Below are 18891 nucleotides of genomic sequence, written 5' to 3'. Positions count from 1 at the left end.
GTAACTAATGAATTGAAAATAGTTTGATGATGTTCTGTTTATATGAGTTTGGGTATGCTGACCATGTGAAAAAGGTATTATTATGATGGTTGCACAAGCAGCAAATCAACATTTTTAGACTAGTAAAGGAAGAGAAGAGTGAACTTATGGTATGGCTGAAAAAGGATTGAGTCATTGACGCATAAACCATATGAAAGGAGCCCTGGATAGTTAAATGTAATGCGCCTGAAGTGCCATAAGTACTACCAAAGAGTGCCCTGCATTAGCAGGTGACTAAACCAAAAGACATAGGTGGCGTAATAGGGCTCTAAAAGCACTTGATGTCTTGATACATTGTCCAGTAAACTATGTGATGGTAAATAGGAAGAACAATACAGGAACATTAGAAGGGTAGAGTGCCACGCAGTAAAGTCGCCGCTAAGCATGATGGCATATTGCATACCTCTGTGTGAGTGGAATGTCACAGTATAGATGTGCTCGTCAATAGCATCAGTCTTCGTAACTTCTACCGTGTCTGGTTTTATTGACAACAGGTCATTCAAAGCAGATTCCACTTCAAGGTCTGAGGCATCAGCTGACAAAAAAACTGGGATTCGAAGTGCAAAGTTAGATGACTTGAAAATATAAATACATTATTGTTAAATCTATAAAGAGCTACTATTCCTAATATATCTGTAAGGGCCGTATTTTAAATTTTTTATTTTAACATATTTAGGATTGTGTACTTTTATTAATTTAGTAGACCTCTAAATAACATGAATCACCGTCTCAAATGTCAAGAACTCTTCCACAGTAATGCAATTTCTCTTTGCAACAGAAATTTAGGAACACTGGGCTCAGGAGTCACATCCAACTAAATGCGCAATGTTATAAAGAGTGTGACAAAATAATTTTCTTTCAAGTCGATCATAAAGGAGCCATACCAAAATATATAGTGAAATGGTACATTTAGGTTGGACTTAGCAGTGAAAGTGCTGAATATAAAGTTTCACTTTGAGTACATACTTGTCTTTTCCGTATCATAAATGAGTGCAAAAGAGAACAAATAACACGATTCTGCACAGGCAATGGTTATTGCCTGGACTTCTTCAGTGGCATTCGTCATCGTCCAGTTCTCCAAAGTGATCACCTAAGCAAGAAATATAAACATAGATTAGTACATCCAACTCTAGTTTTTTTCTTCTACTACTAAGGATGAGAGATTTGCTCTGTTTGTATTCCTGCCTTCACTTTTTCAACGTTTAAACATATTTGTGCTTCTTCCTTCTTATTGTTTTTCAAGAGTTTTACAATGCATGGTTAGCCACTTGAATTATTGTACAGCTCGATGGTTCGATACAATGTAGAAAGTATTCCAGCTCTTCCTCATTGGGGTTTTCTCTAATTCTGTTTGGCATGCATTGCTCCTGTTCAGCCCAGATTAACCTTTCTTTCCTCCCATGAATACCTACAATTGTTTGGCTCCTCTCTGCTTCTTCAGATTGGTCTGAAGCCCACATGTATTTGCATACACACAGGCTCCCACAAACACATCCTCAGTAGACTAAATCTGGGCATATGTTTCTATGAATATCTCATCTCCTTTCACCACAACAAGTTTATAACAAGAAGGAGGCTCATAATATGCATTCTCTTTCCTCATTGCTTTATTCACGCTTTTTAAAGGACTGCAAAGCCCATAATGCATTTCAGTTCAAAACAGAAAATGATGTAGCACAATAGCAATATAAGATATATAAGAGCCATGACCTGTCAGCTCCCCGTCTTTTTTGTGTCTTGCAAAAACAAGTGCAATTTATATGTAACTATTTCACTCTCTGTTATTTCATATCTTTAACTGTGCGCCATGCTTTCTGTTTATTACTGCTGGTGTTCAATTTCAATTCGTATTATTGCTTCTTTCTTGTGGTTCTGTTTATTCTTTATATGCGTTTCCTACAGGCAGGAGTGGGCTTGTTTCCCTGTCTACCAGTTGTCTGTATAAAGCCTCCTGGTACTTCAAATACATAGTTGCTCCCTTGGCAGAGTGTTTGGTTGTCAACTCAAGGGCGCAACTTAATCCATTATGCATTTCCCTTCGCGCTCGAGTGAAAATCAGTAATTCCCTCTATCTTGTCGTATTATTTACTTTAGATTTGTGAAGACAGATCAGTCTTTGTATATATTTTATTTATCTTTTTATGTTTTTATGATACTTTTTTCATTATTTATATTTCCATATAGCTAGGTTCTGAATTTCCACGCACAAAACCATAGAAATTGAGCAGTTATAGCTTTGGTTAACTCAAGTAACTATGACTTCGGCCCTAAGGTAACTATAACTTGCCGCCCGCCATGCAGTTTTCTCATTAATAATTTTATTGCAAATGTTGCAGTAATAATGTCAATGATGCCCTAGAAGGTGTCATCAATGATGTAATATGTGAAGTAATTAGCTGTGTATGGTGAAGGCGCAAGTTATAGTTCTTTGTTCTTAGCTTTGAACCAAGTGTACAGATTACATATGGGGGAAGGCTAGCTAAAGCAGCATGTACAATGTATTCTTGAAATAATATTGTCCAAGCATAAAGTGTGTAAAATGGAATTGCTAAATCAATGTCAGCTAAAACATGGAGAACCATTGTGGGCCCAAGAAGGCCTCACAACATTACTGTAGGAGTCTTTTAAAGCCTGCATTATGTCCCCAGTTGATAGAGCTACTAGGTTCAAAGTTGGAGCTGAATGCCTAAAGCCCAGTGTTTCAGATAAGACCTCCACGACCCTGGTACTGCATAAAAAGAATGCTATCTATCAGAGCAATAAATGTAAAGATTCTTGGAAAGGAGTTGAAGAGGTTGGTCCTCATGCCAGCTTAAGTTACTTTACATCTTTAGACTTGTAGCAAAGATTTTTTTAAATGGCAGGGGATAAGGTGTCCAGTGAGAGCAGTGAGAGCTATTATTTCCATCTGGGCACAAAGGGCATGTTTTTCCCTTTGAAATAGAAATGCAGGACTCTCCTTTGAAAGGGGGCAAAGTATTCTCGTCAGGACTGACCCAAAGCTGTGCAGTCTGGCAAGATCAGAAAGTTGATGTTTCTCCCAAGGCACTTTATTTGGGGATGAGTGCATTTAAGTAATTAGAAAGAATGTACAGGCTTTTATGTCCTTTGATAAAGGTCACTCCTCTCTCATGCACATTTTTTGATGGGTCGCTGACAGGCTTGGCAGCTTCAGGGGCCAATTTGCCAGCCATGAAAGGTATCACTGGCCCCATTATGACCAGCAGAGTGACTTCTCCAGACTGATCTTTTGGCAGAGATGGAGAGGAAGACTCTTTGGCTCATTTGTAGGACAAGGCAGGAGAAGGTGAGCCACAGGTAAGGGTTCTTATCCTCACCCTGGGGTAAGTTGGGTGCAGATTAGCTCTATTTCACAACATATGACAAGCTTTTCCACAAGAACTTTGGGTGTTTCGTAATGTAATGGGGATTCATAATAGATTTCTTTGCTAATCCTTGTCATTCCAGAATGCCATGTCCTATACATTGCTCAAAGGAAGGTGTGAACCTCATCTCCAAAGGCCAGAGAGATCTCCTAGGAGAAAGGGGCAACAGAGAGGTGCAACTTACATCTGAGAGGATGTGTAAGCAAAATGTTTCTCCTCCAGAAGAGAAACAAGAAGTTTAGACCAATATTGAACCTGAAATGGTTGTAAAGCTTTGTCACCGACAGGCACTTCAAGACAGAGAGTATAATAGCTCTGAAGGGCATTCTTTTGTTGTAAGATTGGATGATGAGGAGAAATCTAAAAAATGCTTACTTTGCAGTCACCATTTGGTAGCATCACAGAAAGTATCTTCTGGGACAGTCAAGCCTACAGGTCAAAGTCTGTACCATTCAGTCTTTCTTCAGTTCTTTGAGCTTTCTAAAGACCCTGAAATCAGTGGCAGCATTGCTAAGGTCAAAGGGTTTTAGGATGCTAAGACAAGACAAAATCTGATTTGAAACTTTCAACATAAATTGGTTTTTGGGGGTTCATGATAGATTTGGAGAAAGGTGTGCTGAGACTTCCCTGTTCAAAGTCAAAAGTTAACAAAAAAGTGTTGGGAAAAACGTTTTAAGGCTTTCATATATCTCTCAGATATTTTGTGAGAATAGTGGGTCCATGGGCTTTCTCCATTCAGGCAATCTTATCCAAACCACTCCATTAGAGAACACTACAAAGTTTAAAAGTTCACTATTTAAGAAATCAGTTAAGTAATTCACACCTAATTCTCTTAGACAGCAAGGCAAGGCAGGAATTAGAATGGTGGCTGGTCACATAGAAGTCTGGAATGGCCTCATCATCATCCCTATTTCCCCAGGTCTTGATTCAGAGTCAGAGGCAAGTCTGACATATTGGGGAGCAAGCTGTGGAACAATACAGACTGGGAGAGGATGGTCAGTGAAGGAGTGCAGACTGCATATCTAATGTTTAGAGCTTTCTGCAGGCTCCCTTGTGATCCAAAGTTTAACAAAAGGTTGAAATGAGCAATTCCATTGAGAATGTAGATTCTAACAGCAGTGATATAAATCACCAAGCTAGAGGGCATCAAATCTAAGTCTCTAGTAGACATAGCCAAGGTGTGTTAGGATTATTGCCTTCAGCACAAGGTGTCCTTATTAGCGGGAAATCTTCCAGTGCATGTCAATGTAGTAGTGGACTGCTCTTCATGGAGACTTCATGACTCCAGGGAATGTTAAATGTGTCGGTGTTCAGTCATCTTCAGGATATCTGGGCGCCTTTCAGGATCAATCCCTTTGATCCAAACTCACCAAATAATTATTCATATTTTTCACTCAGAACTGGTGGCACTAGCAAAAGATGCCTTTCTTCATGATTGATCTAAAGGACACACTATGCTTTCCCCCCTCTCCTCTCAATGAGCTCCAGATCATATTCTCAGTTATTTGCCAAGCGTAGTGGTGGTTACTCCTCTTTGGCGAACTCAAACTCGGTATCCAGTTCCTTTGGAAATGCCACTGGATTATTTGATCCTTCTTTCTCTATTGCCCAAAATCCTGATGAACCCTCTGGCAGTACAGAGCAAGTAACAATTAGTGAGATGGAACCTTTCAGGTCAGACACAAGCATTTCACAGCTTTCTGAGTCAGCTATAGATTATATCAGGGCATCTTAGTCTCAAGCCACTCTCAAGACTTAGAAATCGTCATAGGGAGGCTGGTGTAGATGGTATTTGAAAAGGCATAAGGATCCCATTTCAGTGAATGTGGTTACTGTCCTTAATTCTTAGCAGCTTTAGCAGGTAATGGGAAAACCTATAATATGATTAATGGACATAGATCAGCTATTTTGGCAGGGCATTATTAAAATGGAGCTAAACCAATTGTTGAGAATCTTATAGTCTGAAGACAGATGAAAGGGATAAAATATGCAAATCCTCCTAAACCCCCAAATTCAACCATTTGGGATGCCAATAAGGTGTTGAACATGTTTGAATCCTGCTTATCATTCAAGCTTTTGTCGGTGAAATTGGTGATGTTTTGTGTTTGGTACCTTTTAGGAGAATCTCTGACAAAGTGCTAGATGTATTGGGAATCAGCTTCACTCCAGATGATGTCTACGTTGACTAAGGCTTTTTTCCAAGCTGTCCTTCACATTATAAATTGTATGTTAAGATGTTTCAAGAGGTACCTAGAGAGGTGACTGAAAGATTAAGATCAAATCATCCTCAGCTTTTGATTGCCATGAGTAAACTCTTTGCTTCTGTGTCTGATGTGGGTAAATGAGTGAAACTTGTTATGTCTTTAGGAAGGGGTAGATATGAATGAATTTGGAGCCTAATCAGCCAGGGGAGTGATGGCTTCCAAGGCCATTTGGACAAGTGCCAGAATGGAAGGTATTCTGAAAACTGCAGATTGGTTTAGGGTGTCAACTTTACAATTGGGCTATTAGAAACCAGCTCAGCATGCAGTATGTTGATAAACTTTAAACCTGCATAATTTGAGCCTCCATCTTATAATAATATTGCAGATTCTTCTAACAGGTTATGGAGAGACCTGAATTTAAAGGGTGTTGATTATTGTCCCACGTCTGCTCCTACATTATCCACATTGATTAATTCTAATTTCATCTATCTTAGTGCCATCAACAAATCAAGCCCCAAACTGAAGACACAGCAGTGGATTTTGAATGTTTCTATGTGGGTCATTAAGGGATGGCTGAATTGCAACCACAACAGTCTTGGGACAAAGTGTTTTGTTTTGGTTCAGACTTTTGTTTATACTGTTGAAATTTGCACACAGTTTATACATTATCTGCAGCAAGAAAAGAGGTGAGTTAGCAGTTTGTCTTTTATATACCTTTTATTTTTATTATGTTATGATGTAATTTCCTCTTTTGAACCAAAATACATTATAGGTATTGTAGTCCTTAAAAAGGCTGTGAATAGAGCAGTGACGAAATAGACTGCATAATATTTGCCTTCTTGTCTTTAATAAAATCAGGGCACTCCTTCACAACCTGTTAGAAGAAACTGCAATTCTCAAACTCTGTTCTACATCTGTAGCCTAACATCCAGAATTATCAATGCCTCAAAAACAAATCCTTATCACACCCAGTGTTTGATACCAATAACCCACAATTCTTTCATATTACTTTCCTAATAAAAAATAAACAACTTGAGAATTCTGCAAAGATAATTAAACTAATAAAGAAGTGTATTTCTTGTAAAGTTCAATATGTCATTGAAATAAAAAGCACTTTCCTCACAAAAGCTAGTTTAAAACTAGGTATGCTATTTCTGTACTTGACTGTAATCTAGCCCAATCTCACTCCAATCCACTCATTTCTTTGCAAAGACAGATTCTGTTTATATAGGCTCCTCTGTTATACCACCATTTACAACTTGTAGAATGTCACAACTCTCCTAGATATTTTTATGTCCTGTGTACAATTCACTTGAAAAATAATTAAATGCCTGCTGCCTGTCTCTGCTCACATGCCTAGGGGGGGGGGGGGGTGACAGCAGGGCTTTGTGAATTACCCCTAAACAGCTACACAGAGTGGGGACTTATGTGTGACTTGATGGGCCACCCTGGTACGATGAGAGTGAGAGGAAGGAGCTGGACCCAGCCTCACATACACCTAAAAAGACTATGGGCCTCATTATAACATAGTCGTAAATCCCGCCTACTGCCACGATGACGGCCTCCAAAAGACCATCGCTACGCCTACCTACCGTCCACCATAACATGACCTTAGCTGGAATTCCACCAGAAGGCTGGCGGAATTCCAGCTACGGTTATGGCGGCGGACGGCGATAAGGTGGGGATGCTGCCAGCAGCAGCGTCACACCAGTAGAGTTCCGCCAACAGTATCATGACCCATGATACGGCCTGGCGGTGTTCAGCTGGTGGACGCTGCTCCTGGCAGCAGCGCTGCATCCCGTCTCCTGCCGGAGGACCCCCTGCAAGCAGGTAGGTCGGGTTCTCTAACAGGGGAGTGGGGTGTTGTGTGTGTGTGTGGGGGGGTGTGAGTGATTGTTTTTGTATACGTGCATACGGGTGTGAGGAGTGTGGAATGCGTGTGTGCATGAATGGGTGTGAGTGTATGTTGTGTCATGTGAATGCGTGTGTGTTTTTATGTATGCTAGTGTGTGTTGTGGTATGTGTATGAATATATGCATGAGTGGGTGGATGTGGGTTTGCCCGTGTAGGTGTTTGTTTGTCGGGGGTTGGAAGGAGGAGGGTGGGGGAGGATTCTGGGGAGTTGTAGGGGGGGTGGGGGAGACCCCTATCAGTGCCAGGGAAGGAATTCCTTGGCACTGATAGTGCCTACCGCCATGGTTTTCATGATGGTAAGATTGCCATGAAAACCATGGCAGTAGGCGGGGTCATAACCCTGAGGGTGGGATTGTGACGGCTGCCTGGCTGGAGACTAAAGTCTCCAACCTGGCGGGTGTAACCGCCATGGCGGACAGATGATACATTTGCGGTTTGGCTTGAGCCAAACCGCCAATGTCATATTTTGGGGAAAGGTACCGCCAGCCTGTTGGCAGTACCTTTCTCCAAAATTATGCCGTCCGCCAGGGTCATATCGAGGGCCTATGTCCTGTCCCCACACAAAGGGGTGCATACCCCACTGTAGTGAGTCTGGAGCCAGGGCAGGAAGGGCAGGACCTCTGTGCACTTCAAAAGACTGTCTTTGAATTCCCACCACTTTAGAGGCCCAATGGGGTATAAGTACCTAATCTCTGATACCACTAACTCAATGCACCTCTGGGCCTGTGGGTACTCTATCAGGAAGAAGAACCCCTGTGCTGCTGAAAGAACTGACAATGTACTGGACTGCCACTCTGAAGAAGCTGTTGCCTTGCTTTGTTGACCTGCTGCCTGCTGCCCTTTTGCCTGGAGAACTGGACCTCGAACCCATCTTGAACCTAGGACCCCATAGAGACTCAAAAGGCTAGTCTGCTGGCTTCCTGATCTGGGCCACAGGGACATAATAGGCTCTCCACAGCTCCTTGACCCATCTTCAATGAGCTCCTAACCCCCCAAGAGTTGCCTCTCGGGTCCTGGTTCCTTGGAAGTCATTTTAAAATTCCTAAAGCCAAGCTTTTGGTCTTTGTGAATGCCAAAGGGCCAGTTCGCTCTGGAACCTTGTTGCTTGGACAGGAAATCCATTGCAAGCCGCAGAAACCCTGTCTTTTCGTACAGCAACCGTTCTCTGCCGGCATGGTTCTCCAGCATGAAGTTCTAGCCCGCCCTTCAGTGACACCCGGCCTGCTCTTCCTGCCCCACCGACCCTCGTCAGTGACTCTCTCATTGCTCCCAGAGAACTACATTCCTGAGAATGGGACTCTTGGCACAATTCTTGAGAAGGAAAAACTTCAGTGGGACAAAGCTGGAACTGTATCCAACCCACACTCCATTACGGTTAGCTTGTAATGTTGACTTTGACCCGGTCCAGCATAACCAGATAGCCACGGTTTGCACTTTTTGCTTTTTGGTGCTATACTGCATTTTGTTCGTTAAAAATTCAGAACTCCAGTTCTACTAATTTGATTTTTGTCATTTTGGTCTATTTGTCTAACCTGGTTTATATCTTTTTGTATGGTGTTTTCACTGTTTCACTGTTTGAAGTCTTGCACAAACAATGTACACATTGCTTTTAAGTTAAGCCTGACTGCTCTGAGCCAAGCTGCTAGAGGGTGAGCACAGGTTAATTTAGGGTTTTCCTGACACCTATCCAGGATTGTTGTTTCTGCTTGACTACGGCCCATATCCCAGTCACCAATACCCAATTTCTAAGAAAGGCATTTCGCCCAAGTGCATTACTTTTTGCACTTTGTACTGCACACTTTTCAATGATCTTACGCTCCGTTAAGGATCCTTACCAGTTGGTGTGAGACACACAGGTTGGGTAACTCAATAAAGGAGGTGGGAGCAGGGTACTGGACCACAACACTGTCATTGGCAAACTCTGACTTAAAGGAAACTGAGCGGGTGATAAAAAAAATGTTAGTACTTTATTTTTGGCATTTTGTCAGAGCAGCAACCATACCTTGCGCTGCTGCTCCATTAAAGTCATCCCTGCTTGCTGTGAGCATCACCAAGCAGTGGAGTTATAGAAACAAGCAGTGGAGTCATGGAAGCAGGTGAGTAGAACCACTGAGGCTGCTGTGCTTTCTTGTTCATCTATGATTTAAAAGAAAATTGCAAGCCATAGCAGCTGCTTGAGACATGCACTTTACTTCATGCACATTGTTTGCACAGAGCACTTTACTTTCTCATTAGTGGGCCACTTCAGTTTGTGTGAGAAAAGTGGGGTGGTGACCTGTAGGAAGGAGGTAGGAGGAGGCATTGCTGGATATACCACCGTTATTGTCCAACTCTGCTTTAAAAAGAAACTTGAGGCAGGTGACACTGCACAGTGGTCAAGAGGAATTTAGAAGGAAACATTTAGTAAGGTATGTTTTCCTCTTAGAGACTTTGAGAGTGGTAAAGTCCAGATCTTTAACAAAATGTTTCTCTTCAAGATGCTCCTATGAAGGGGGGAACTAAAAAAATATTATATTTAAAAACAGAGTTGGAAAATGTTGCTACATAATTTGCCAACAAACATGAAAGCCCACCACATCTATCCCAACACCTCAGCCTCAGTGTGGTAATGCCCCTGAATAAATCACCCCTATTTGTCTGCACTTACTACTTTTGGGGACATTCTGAACCCAACCAGATGGAACAATGCCAGGTTTTTTATTAAGGGGGCGGGTGGTGCAGCTGTAGAAGGTGCTCCCATTTTGTGTGATGTAGCTGCCTGAAACACACAGTCTGGTGTCCTCATTCCATCCATATCCCTTAATGTGCCCTCACTTTTGGTGGGGACTAAAGATTCTGAAGCGGATACACATGAGCTAATTGTTAATTTAGACACAGGTAAATCATCCAAATACTGAATAGTTGAGGCTTCTGTAGGAGCTCTTACTGTAACTTCTGGTAAATCTGAGGCTCACGTCTATCTCCTGGAGACATTAAATTACTATGTTCTTATCATTCTACTTTAGACCTGGCCTTAGAGCTTGTTGCAAGATCCTTAGTAATTTTACAGAATGTTTAAGGTATTGAGCATATTTCTTAGAAGGTTAACAACAGTTATTGAGGAGTTAAAAGGAGACCTCCACATTATCCATACTTCAAAAGCAACAGGTCACATCTTTCTACAAGAAGCAGAGGTTCAAAAGGAAGATACCTCAGTTGCTAAAGAAATAAAGAATGTCAGCTCAGATACTCCATTCACTGACCCCCCGCTATAGAAACCATCCAGTCTCAAAGTGAGAGAAATATTTCTAAGAATAGAAAAGTATTAAAATGATTAAGTAAGCAAAACAAAGACTGAACACTTACTGAACCATCAGAGAAAGTCGACTTGTTACACAAATGCTGCACCTTATTTGTTTGCAAAAAGGTTGCCAGTATTGCAAGACTCTCAGAAAAAATCAAAACTTAAAATCAGTAAGATGTGCTAAGCGACTCAGCACAGAAAGTATTGGAAATGATGACCTCCCATTAGAAATGCTAAACAAAACACGTAAAACCTATCACTGAAAGGACTGCATGGCTAGATCACGGATCATTTATACTCCATTGACAGCCACTGGACGCTTTAGATCCAGAAGTTAAAGCAGTCATCCCACGTGAGGCAGTCAACATGAGGGTTTACAATAGGCCTGCTACCTGCCATGGAAAACACCATTATGGTATTTACAATCACACCTAAGAAGGACACAATCAATCACACCTAAGAAGGACACGATCAATCAGAATGTATTCTTTTTGCAGACTATTACCATGGAGGATGTAGGCATGCCAACACATGCACACCCTCTTTTACCAACCCATAGCACCAATTAATAATAAGGCAATGTAGACTGCCCAAACCAAAAGGAAGCACCCATGGTGATGCTTATTCAGTAAGGAAATGGGCCTTTTAGTTAGAATATGCCATGAGAAGGAACTTTGCTATTCTAACTAGCGTAACATTATATTACATGTTTGCTTGAAACTCCCCATATTTTGATGCACGTTCGCTCCTTTATATTTCCAGCAATGAATTTAGGGCTTTTTCATGTGGGGGAAAACACAAGATCCCAATACATCTTGTCTTCCTCCTCAGGCTTAACAAGCAATGTGTATGATAAGGACAGTTTGCCAGCTAGGAGACCTGTTTTTTAATGGTTGGTGAGCATTATCTAATCTTCCTTTAGGCAAAAACAAAAAGGTAAGAGCCTGCACTTTTGCTATCACACTCTTCTGATAAATACCCAAGGAACTCTGCAGCACACCAAGAAAGAGGAAAATGCCTCTTGGGATAGTTCCTGTGAAAGAAGGTGCACCTTCCTGTAGGCCTATTGGCTTTGCTAGGTTGTAACTAAACTCATAAAAGCAGAAATATGTTGTAATAAACCAATACAGTACCATTAAATTGCTATGGCTGTGGCAATCTGCCAATAACATTTTTTAGGGAAGTGGTGACTCACTCTTAACTTTTAAGCATTGCAAAACATTTCAATGATTGTCCTTAAAATATTCACATTTAACTTTGTGATTTCCAATAAAGCATTCCCATGACCTTCATGAAAATATATAATGCTTCACTGCCAGCATTTCCTTTGTTAATAGCACTTCGATTTCAATAAAATATATGTATAAATATTTGTTCTACTTTTAACAAACTGCAAGCCCAGCTTTAGAATAGGAAAGGTCTCTACACTCCAAAACCTCTGAGAGAAAAGTCTCCTGGGGTCACCAGTTTTACCCCCTTAGAAGACTTATCTCATCAGGGGTGGTTCCTGTATGAGAGTGATGGGGGCAGAGCCCCACTAGTCTTGGAGGAAGGAGAAGAAGGAGACCGTTAGACTGGTCTGAGACACTCATACTGCCCAGTCCGTGAGTAGCAGTGCACCACGACATTACACAATCACACATTGCACATGTGTGGTGGATGACTTCAATATCGGCCAAATCCCACGTGCGCAATGTGTGTCTGTGAGGCAGAGGTGAGGGCAGTCAGGTGCTGTCTAAAGCAGCAGTATTTCCAGAGCTTTGGTTGATTAATCAGCTTCCTGGATCTGCTACGTAGGCTGAGTATGTCTTTTCAGGATCCCACCCACTCCTCCGACTGGCTGACTCTTGATACTATCAGCCTATGAGAACAGGAGGTGAGAGTTTGGTGGGACAAAGTATTTCACGTGTCCCTTCTTAACCTTTACTGAAGCCTTTTGCCTCCTAGTCACTTTTCAGCTCTCTAACCACTGCAGCCCTCTGTCTTCTCACTCAGGCCGGCCAAATGCTTCTAACTTACCTGAATTGGAGCTGGGAGCATTCAGTGATGTGTGCCTGTGGTGGGCCCGTAATCCCCTTCTTCTTTCACCAGCTGCAGCTGAGAGACACCTCTCAGAGAAATGCTACTATAGCTGTGAGCCACTAGAGTAATACTCCTCTGTCAAGCTGCCTTAGAGGCCTGAGTTTCTGCCCTTATTACACATCTCTCCTCCACACTCCCCACACGGTCATTCTTATTTGTACTGCTCGGGGAGGCCTAGTGCTGTGAAGGCCTTTGGCCGGTGATAGGCCCACAGCTAAAAGCTGCTTGGGGCAACCGTGAGCCATAAACTGTGATTCAGAGATACCTGCCTGCACCTCAGGAAAGGTAAGTATTCTGGTTGTTAAATGTGTCAAGTTAAGTATGTGCATGTCAGAGTGCAATGCGAGCATGCAAATGTGAATGCTAGCAGTCGTGAACAGGCATTTCGAATTGTTGATCTGATGGAAGCTTGTTGGTACAGGACAGTTAAAAATACATTTCTTTTAACATTTTCAATAATGTATGTTAAAGGATAAGCAACAAATATTCTTATGAGAGAAGGGAGCAGTAAAAAGCACATTTTCACACCAAATTTTAAAACAAAAGTTAGCTGGGAGAAGTCCAAGGAATAGTTATTTACACCTCTCCACGTTCAGAGCTCACCAGCTGCCTCTGTATGGCATCCTAGAGAAAATCTTTTGTGGGGGCTCCTGTGGTATCTGTTGCACTCCTGGCATCCACACAAAGCTGCTTTTTATTGGTGGTGCTGCTACTCATTCTGGGGCATCACAAAAAACAAACTGCAAATTGTAATGCCCTAGAAGCTTCTGGGGCACTCCTTCCCCTGAGGTTTGAATATTTTATTAGCAACTTTGCACTACGCTGAAATGCTTTATTTCTTTAAATATTGCTGACTCACTCTGCTCTTTATTCTTTTAAGGTTGGGTGCTCCTGCCATCCAATAGGGCACACAGTATAGCTTATCTATAGGGCAGGACAAAAATCCCTGCTTTCACATGGCCCAGCCCACTCCCACCGCTTATACCACTGTTGTGCACCATCACAAAGGCAGCATTGACCAATTCCCTGCTCACACGTCTGCACCTGTGAAAGCAAAGACTTGCACTGTCTCTTGTCTCCCACATGCAGTCAGCGCTAGTGGGTATAGATGCATTGGAAAGTGGTGGCACTCAGTTTTACTTGTCTCGCTTGTGGCATCTGCTGGGGGAACCTGTAAGCATTTTTGGTGAAAATAAATAATAATGTACATGTTCCATCCAAGGCCAATTTCTATTGCTTTGGATAGCTAGTGAGATAAGGGACCAAAAACACATTCCATACAAACTTTGGGAGGACTCCTAATGTTCCCAGCAGGTCCACTGGGATGACCAGACCTCTGTCTGTTTTCTCTTGGCACGTAGAACTTGTTTAAACAATTCTGGTGTTGTTTGCCTCCTAATTGCTGGCTCTAGCCACCAGGATATTTTGGAAGCCTCCTAGATCCTAAAGCTTTTTATTCTTTTGGGTACTTGCTTTAGTTGGCTTTAGCTCCATTCTCTGGAACTGTCCTCTATCTAGCGCCTGGTGTTTTCCTCAGACTTGGGTTACATCCAGTGGCATCCTGAAGCAATCAAGTCAGAATACCATACATGATTGCACTCTTGGGGGTCCCATGGCTAGCTTGGCATCTTGAAGGGCACCTGTGTGTTAGCACAAGGTAGTGGACTACCATCTGATGAGGGGTACCCAACAACAGGCCAACTGGATTGGTGATTCCAGAATGTCCCATCCATGCTGAGTTCAGGGTGCTCCAACACTCCAACATGGGTCCGGTTTTATTAAGGTCCTGTAAAATCCATCCTGTCTCCTTCTCTCTCTCTCTCTCTCTCTCTCTCCCTCTCTCTCTTCTGTCAAAGGTTTTTAAGTAGGGTAAGGAATTTTCTGAAGCTAGGGTCCTCTGTATGGTCCTGGGATGACATATCCCCTATCCCAATTGTCTTGCACAGCATTTTGGGAATTTGAAAATGGCGACTTGAAGTGGTCTGTTGAAAGACTATCTCAGGAAAGCTAAGTCCTGACCCTTGCTGGCCCCGGCATCCTGCCCCCCACCAACTTCAAAGGGATACCTCTCCTGTGAATGACTGTAGTGGTCTGGCTATCCTTTTTTTGCCTGTGGGACTGAACTTACTTTCCTACAGAGAGCCTTGCAAAAATAGAGAAATTACCCAATCTGTGTGAGAATAAGTGGAAAGTGAGTACTGGTAGGTAGAAAAGGAAGGATTTTGTTCCTTTTATTTCTGTCAAATAAAAACCCAAGTTGCGAACAGTATCAACATGAGATGGACTAGCCCCTAGGGCTGCAGGTCACTAGTGGTGTAACCAAATAGATTTAAAGCCACCTTGTAGAAGTACCTCTCTTTAAGACAATTGAATTTCATCTGTGTGGCGACAGCGCTCTGTGTGGCGACCAATCAAGCCTTAACATAATTTGAGTCTCATCAGAGTAGGGCATACATTTTAAGTTGAAGACCTACTATGTTTAGTCAGTGGTGCCACAAAGATATTGAAAAGGGTATGGCTGAGTCAGGAACCTTGAGGGATATTACAGGTAAGACGCATGAATGATGATAGAAACGGAGAAATGGACACCACTTGGGCACTTTTAGGATAGATGAAAGCCAAACAAAGGCATTTCCCGTTGATACCCAGTTTACTACGATGAAGTATTGCATGACCATAGAATCAAATGCCACTGAGATGTCTAACAGGATGAGCTTGGAACACCCGCAGTTATCCAGGGTCATCATTGTCTATGACTTTGATCAGAACAGGTGCAGTGGTGTGGTGGGTTATAAAATCAGCTTAAGCCTGATCTACGACAGAGTTTTCATTCATGAAGGAAGAAGGTTGGGTGTTGAATTGCCCTTTATCTACTTTAGCTAAAAAAACGTCAATTGGGAAACCAGGGACATGTTTCTGACCACAGCAGGGACTACAATAGTTTTTTTATAAAGAGTAGAGCAGCCACCGTCTGCTTTCATTATTTTGGAAGAGAGGTGGAGCTAAACATGATGCTAATGATAAACGCAATATCCTAGGCAAAAACACAGTAGCCAAAATCATGGCACTTCAATGACTGAGGTTAGAGTCAACAATGCAGACAAGATAGGGTCTTTGGATTTGTTATTGGATTCCGATGAGGTCTCAGGGAGCTGGGTAACAGTAGTGGGGTTACAAGAAGACCGAATATTTCTTGATGAAATATGAGGGAAAATCGCAGATATCTAATCAAGGCACGGTTGAAAAACTGCAGAAAATGGTTAAAAGAGTTCTTTACAGATTTTGAAAAACTGTCAGGTAGATTTGTTGGCTGATTTGATCCTATCAGGGTAGTAAGTAACACAGGGAGTTCTGACTTCTTTTTTATAATCCTTTACAGCCATTTGGTCGATAGATTTGCTCCTAAGGAAGTAGTCTCTACACCACAACCTTTCTAGAGCTTCACAGGATCCTTTAGCTTCCCTCTGGAACTCTGTGTATCAAAGAGCTGATTGAATTCTCATGGACCAAGTATATAGTATGATTGGGCCAAAGATGTTCATTGCCTTAATAGTCAAAGTACAAACTGAATCCATGGAGTCAGCAAGATTATAATCCAAACTAACCTGATGATTATATGGGAAGACTCCTATCTTGCATTTAGAGAGCTCAGAATAACTTTGTATGTTCAAGATTGGAAAAGGTAAAGTAATACAAAGGTTGCGGATGAATGGACAGAGCAGCTCACCTTGACAAGTTGATATTGAGTAACCAGATCAGGGGAGAAGAAAGTCATGTCAGTGATATGAACGGTGCTATCGATGGGAGTATTGACAAACGGCTGGAGGTCAATAGAAACACTAGTATCAAATAGAGCAGTTGATGTATCAAGGGATCAATCATCAATGAAAATATTAAAATTGCCAATAATTTGCAAGTTGGTAGCTGTTAAGGTGAGAGGAGAGATGAGTTGGTCAAATATATTACTGAAATGTAGAGCCTAAGCTGGGGGATGATATACTAGAATGCTCATAAGGTAAGCAACTAAATACTAGAACTTCTGCTTGTGAGAACCTTGATAAGGGGACTAAGGAAACACTATCAACTGACGAAGAGTACTCTTAGGACCTCCTCCTAGCCTCGTACCATGTTCAAGATGAATAATTTTAATTAGGTATGGCCAACAGTACATCAGGGGAAGAAGATTCCCACAATCAACTTTCTGTGATGAAAAACAAATCTTTTTTGTTCTGAGCAAAAAAAGCTGAATTACGTAGAAAAGGGTCAACACCCAGTATTTGTGTACAGTTTTCCATTAAACAGTGGTGGTTGTAAGTATAGGATTATGAAATGGTGGGTTAGGGATTTGAACAAGTATAGAGCCGACAGCCTCTATATAATTTAGTGTGGCTCTAGGGGTACCCACAACTGGTGCATGGACACACTAGTTGTGACAAATTGTGTGCTAGGCATTGAGTGCATATGTACCATCCATACTCTGTCCAAAGCATGGTGGGTCTGCAGTTTATGAGGCTTAAGCCTCAGGCATGCAATATTCCCAGAGAAAGGACTTGATAGAAGAGTCACTCAGAATCATAACAGAATTTTTGTATCAGTTAATGAAGCATGCCAAAACACAAGCTACGTTTCTGGTGGATACTCTATGTAACCACAGATTAATCAAGTTTGGAATATTCCTTTGGTGCCAGGCTGGATCTGGAGAATTTTGTAGCACTGCTCCTGCATGCTGAAAAATTGAGTTGTATGGCCCTCCCAAGAAATGATGGAGAGGAGCTGAATATAAATGTAACCTCTGTGCACTAACTTTGTTTTTTTGCCTTTTCATTTTGAACCAATGTTGGTAACAGTGATCAGAGTTCTAATGTGCAACCTTGCTAGAAGTTAAAAAAGAGAATAGTCTACAGAATTGGGAAGTGGGAGGGTAGTGAGAAATCTGCAGTTAGAATATTCATCAGAAAGATCTCTACTGAAGGTATGTGACTTGTTTTTCAGACGGATACTTCTAACTGCAGATTCCACAACTTAGAATAGATACCTAAGCAGTACATCCCCATGTGAAGGGTACATAGAGAGGGCTGAGACCAAAAAGTCTTGCGTGGTGTTTTGTGAATGTTTATAATGATGCCCAGGTCACAGCCTGGTCAATATCTAGAACAGTCACCCATGATGCCGATGCAGTGGTGGCAGCTCCAGACATTCTAGAGATGTATCTTGGACACCATGTAGGAGATCTTAATGCAGAGGTCTATCCAGCTGGACAGGGTCTTCTGGTCAGCCTTCCCTTTCTTTGCGCCATAAAACCCCACAAAAAAGATGATCATCCACATGATTGATCAGGGTACAATCAATGTAAAAACACAAAACCCCTTTGGAGTCCAACATATGGACCTTCTTCTCCTCTTTCTATGTGAAAGGGGAGAAAGGATTGCTAGTGAATGATCAACTGCCCGATATAAAAGGGAGTCACAACTTTCAGTAGGAAGGCCACCCAAGTTCACAGCACCAATTTGTCTGGAAAGAAGGTGGTGTAGGTCGTTGCCACTGAAAATGCTGATTTTCATTCACACAACAAGCTGAAATATAGAGGAAGACAGTGTTCAAGGTCAGGAGTCAAAGCGAGCAACTATGCATAGGTTCAGAAGGCACATAAATGATGAGTGCTAAGGTCACGTTAAGGTCTCGCTGTGAAATAACACACTTTTAAAAAACCTTATCACTTCAGATGGTTTAAAAATGGAAGTTTGTCTGGCACACTGAAAGGCTGAAATGGCCAACAAACAACCTTTTGAAGTGCCCACTGTAAGGCCTTGCAGGACATCTGAAAGCTTTTCCTGTAAGGGGTCAGTATCCTTGGCACCACACCAGATTACAAATTTGTTGCAGAACTCAGAATAAATGAATTTTGTGAAGTCACATTTAGTAGCACGGATGCCCTCCACCACGTCAGACAGCAAATCAAAAGGAGTTAATTGCAATTGCTGCT

General features: G+C 41.9%; 1 protein-coding gene across 2 annotated transcripts in view; it reads right to left on the bottom strand.

The window, feature by feature from the left end:
* Positions 1-18891, bottom strand: part of LOC138282757 (fibrocystin-L-like) — a 735329-nt gene that overhangs the window by 496967 nt on the left and 219471 nt on the right. For both annotated transcript variants that reach the window (XM_069220628.1, XM_069220629.1), the window contains exons 17-18: positions 1006-1129; positions 443-586 (exon numbers count right to left, since the gene is read on the bottom strand). In XM_069220628.1, coding sequence (XP_069076729.1) covers positions 443-586; positions 1006-1129 — 268 coding nt within the window. The remainder of the gene's footprint in view (positions 1-442; positions 587-1005; positions 1130-18891) is intronic.

Source organism: Pleurodeles waltl, chromosome 2_2 (assembly GCF_031143425.1).
Source record: "Pleurodeles waltl isolate 20211129_DDA chromosome 2_2, aPleWal1.hap1.20221129, whole genome shotgun sequence".
NCBI lineage: Eukaryota > Metazoa > Chordata > Amphibia > Caudata > Salamandridae > Pleurodeles > Pleurodeles waltl.
Note: the sequence above shows the minus strand (reverse complement) of the source record. Positions and strands in the feature narration are given on the sequence as shown.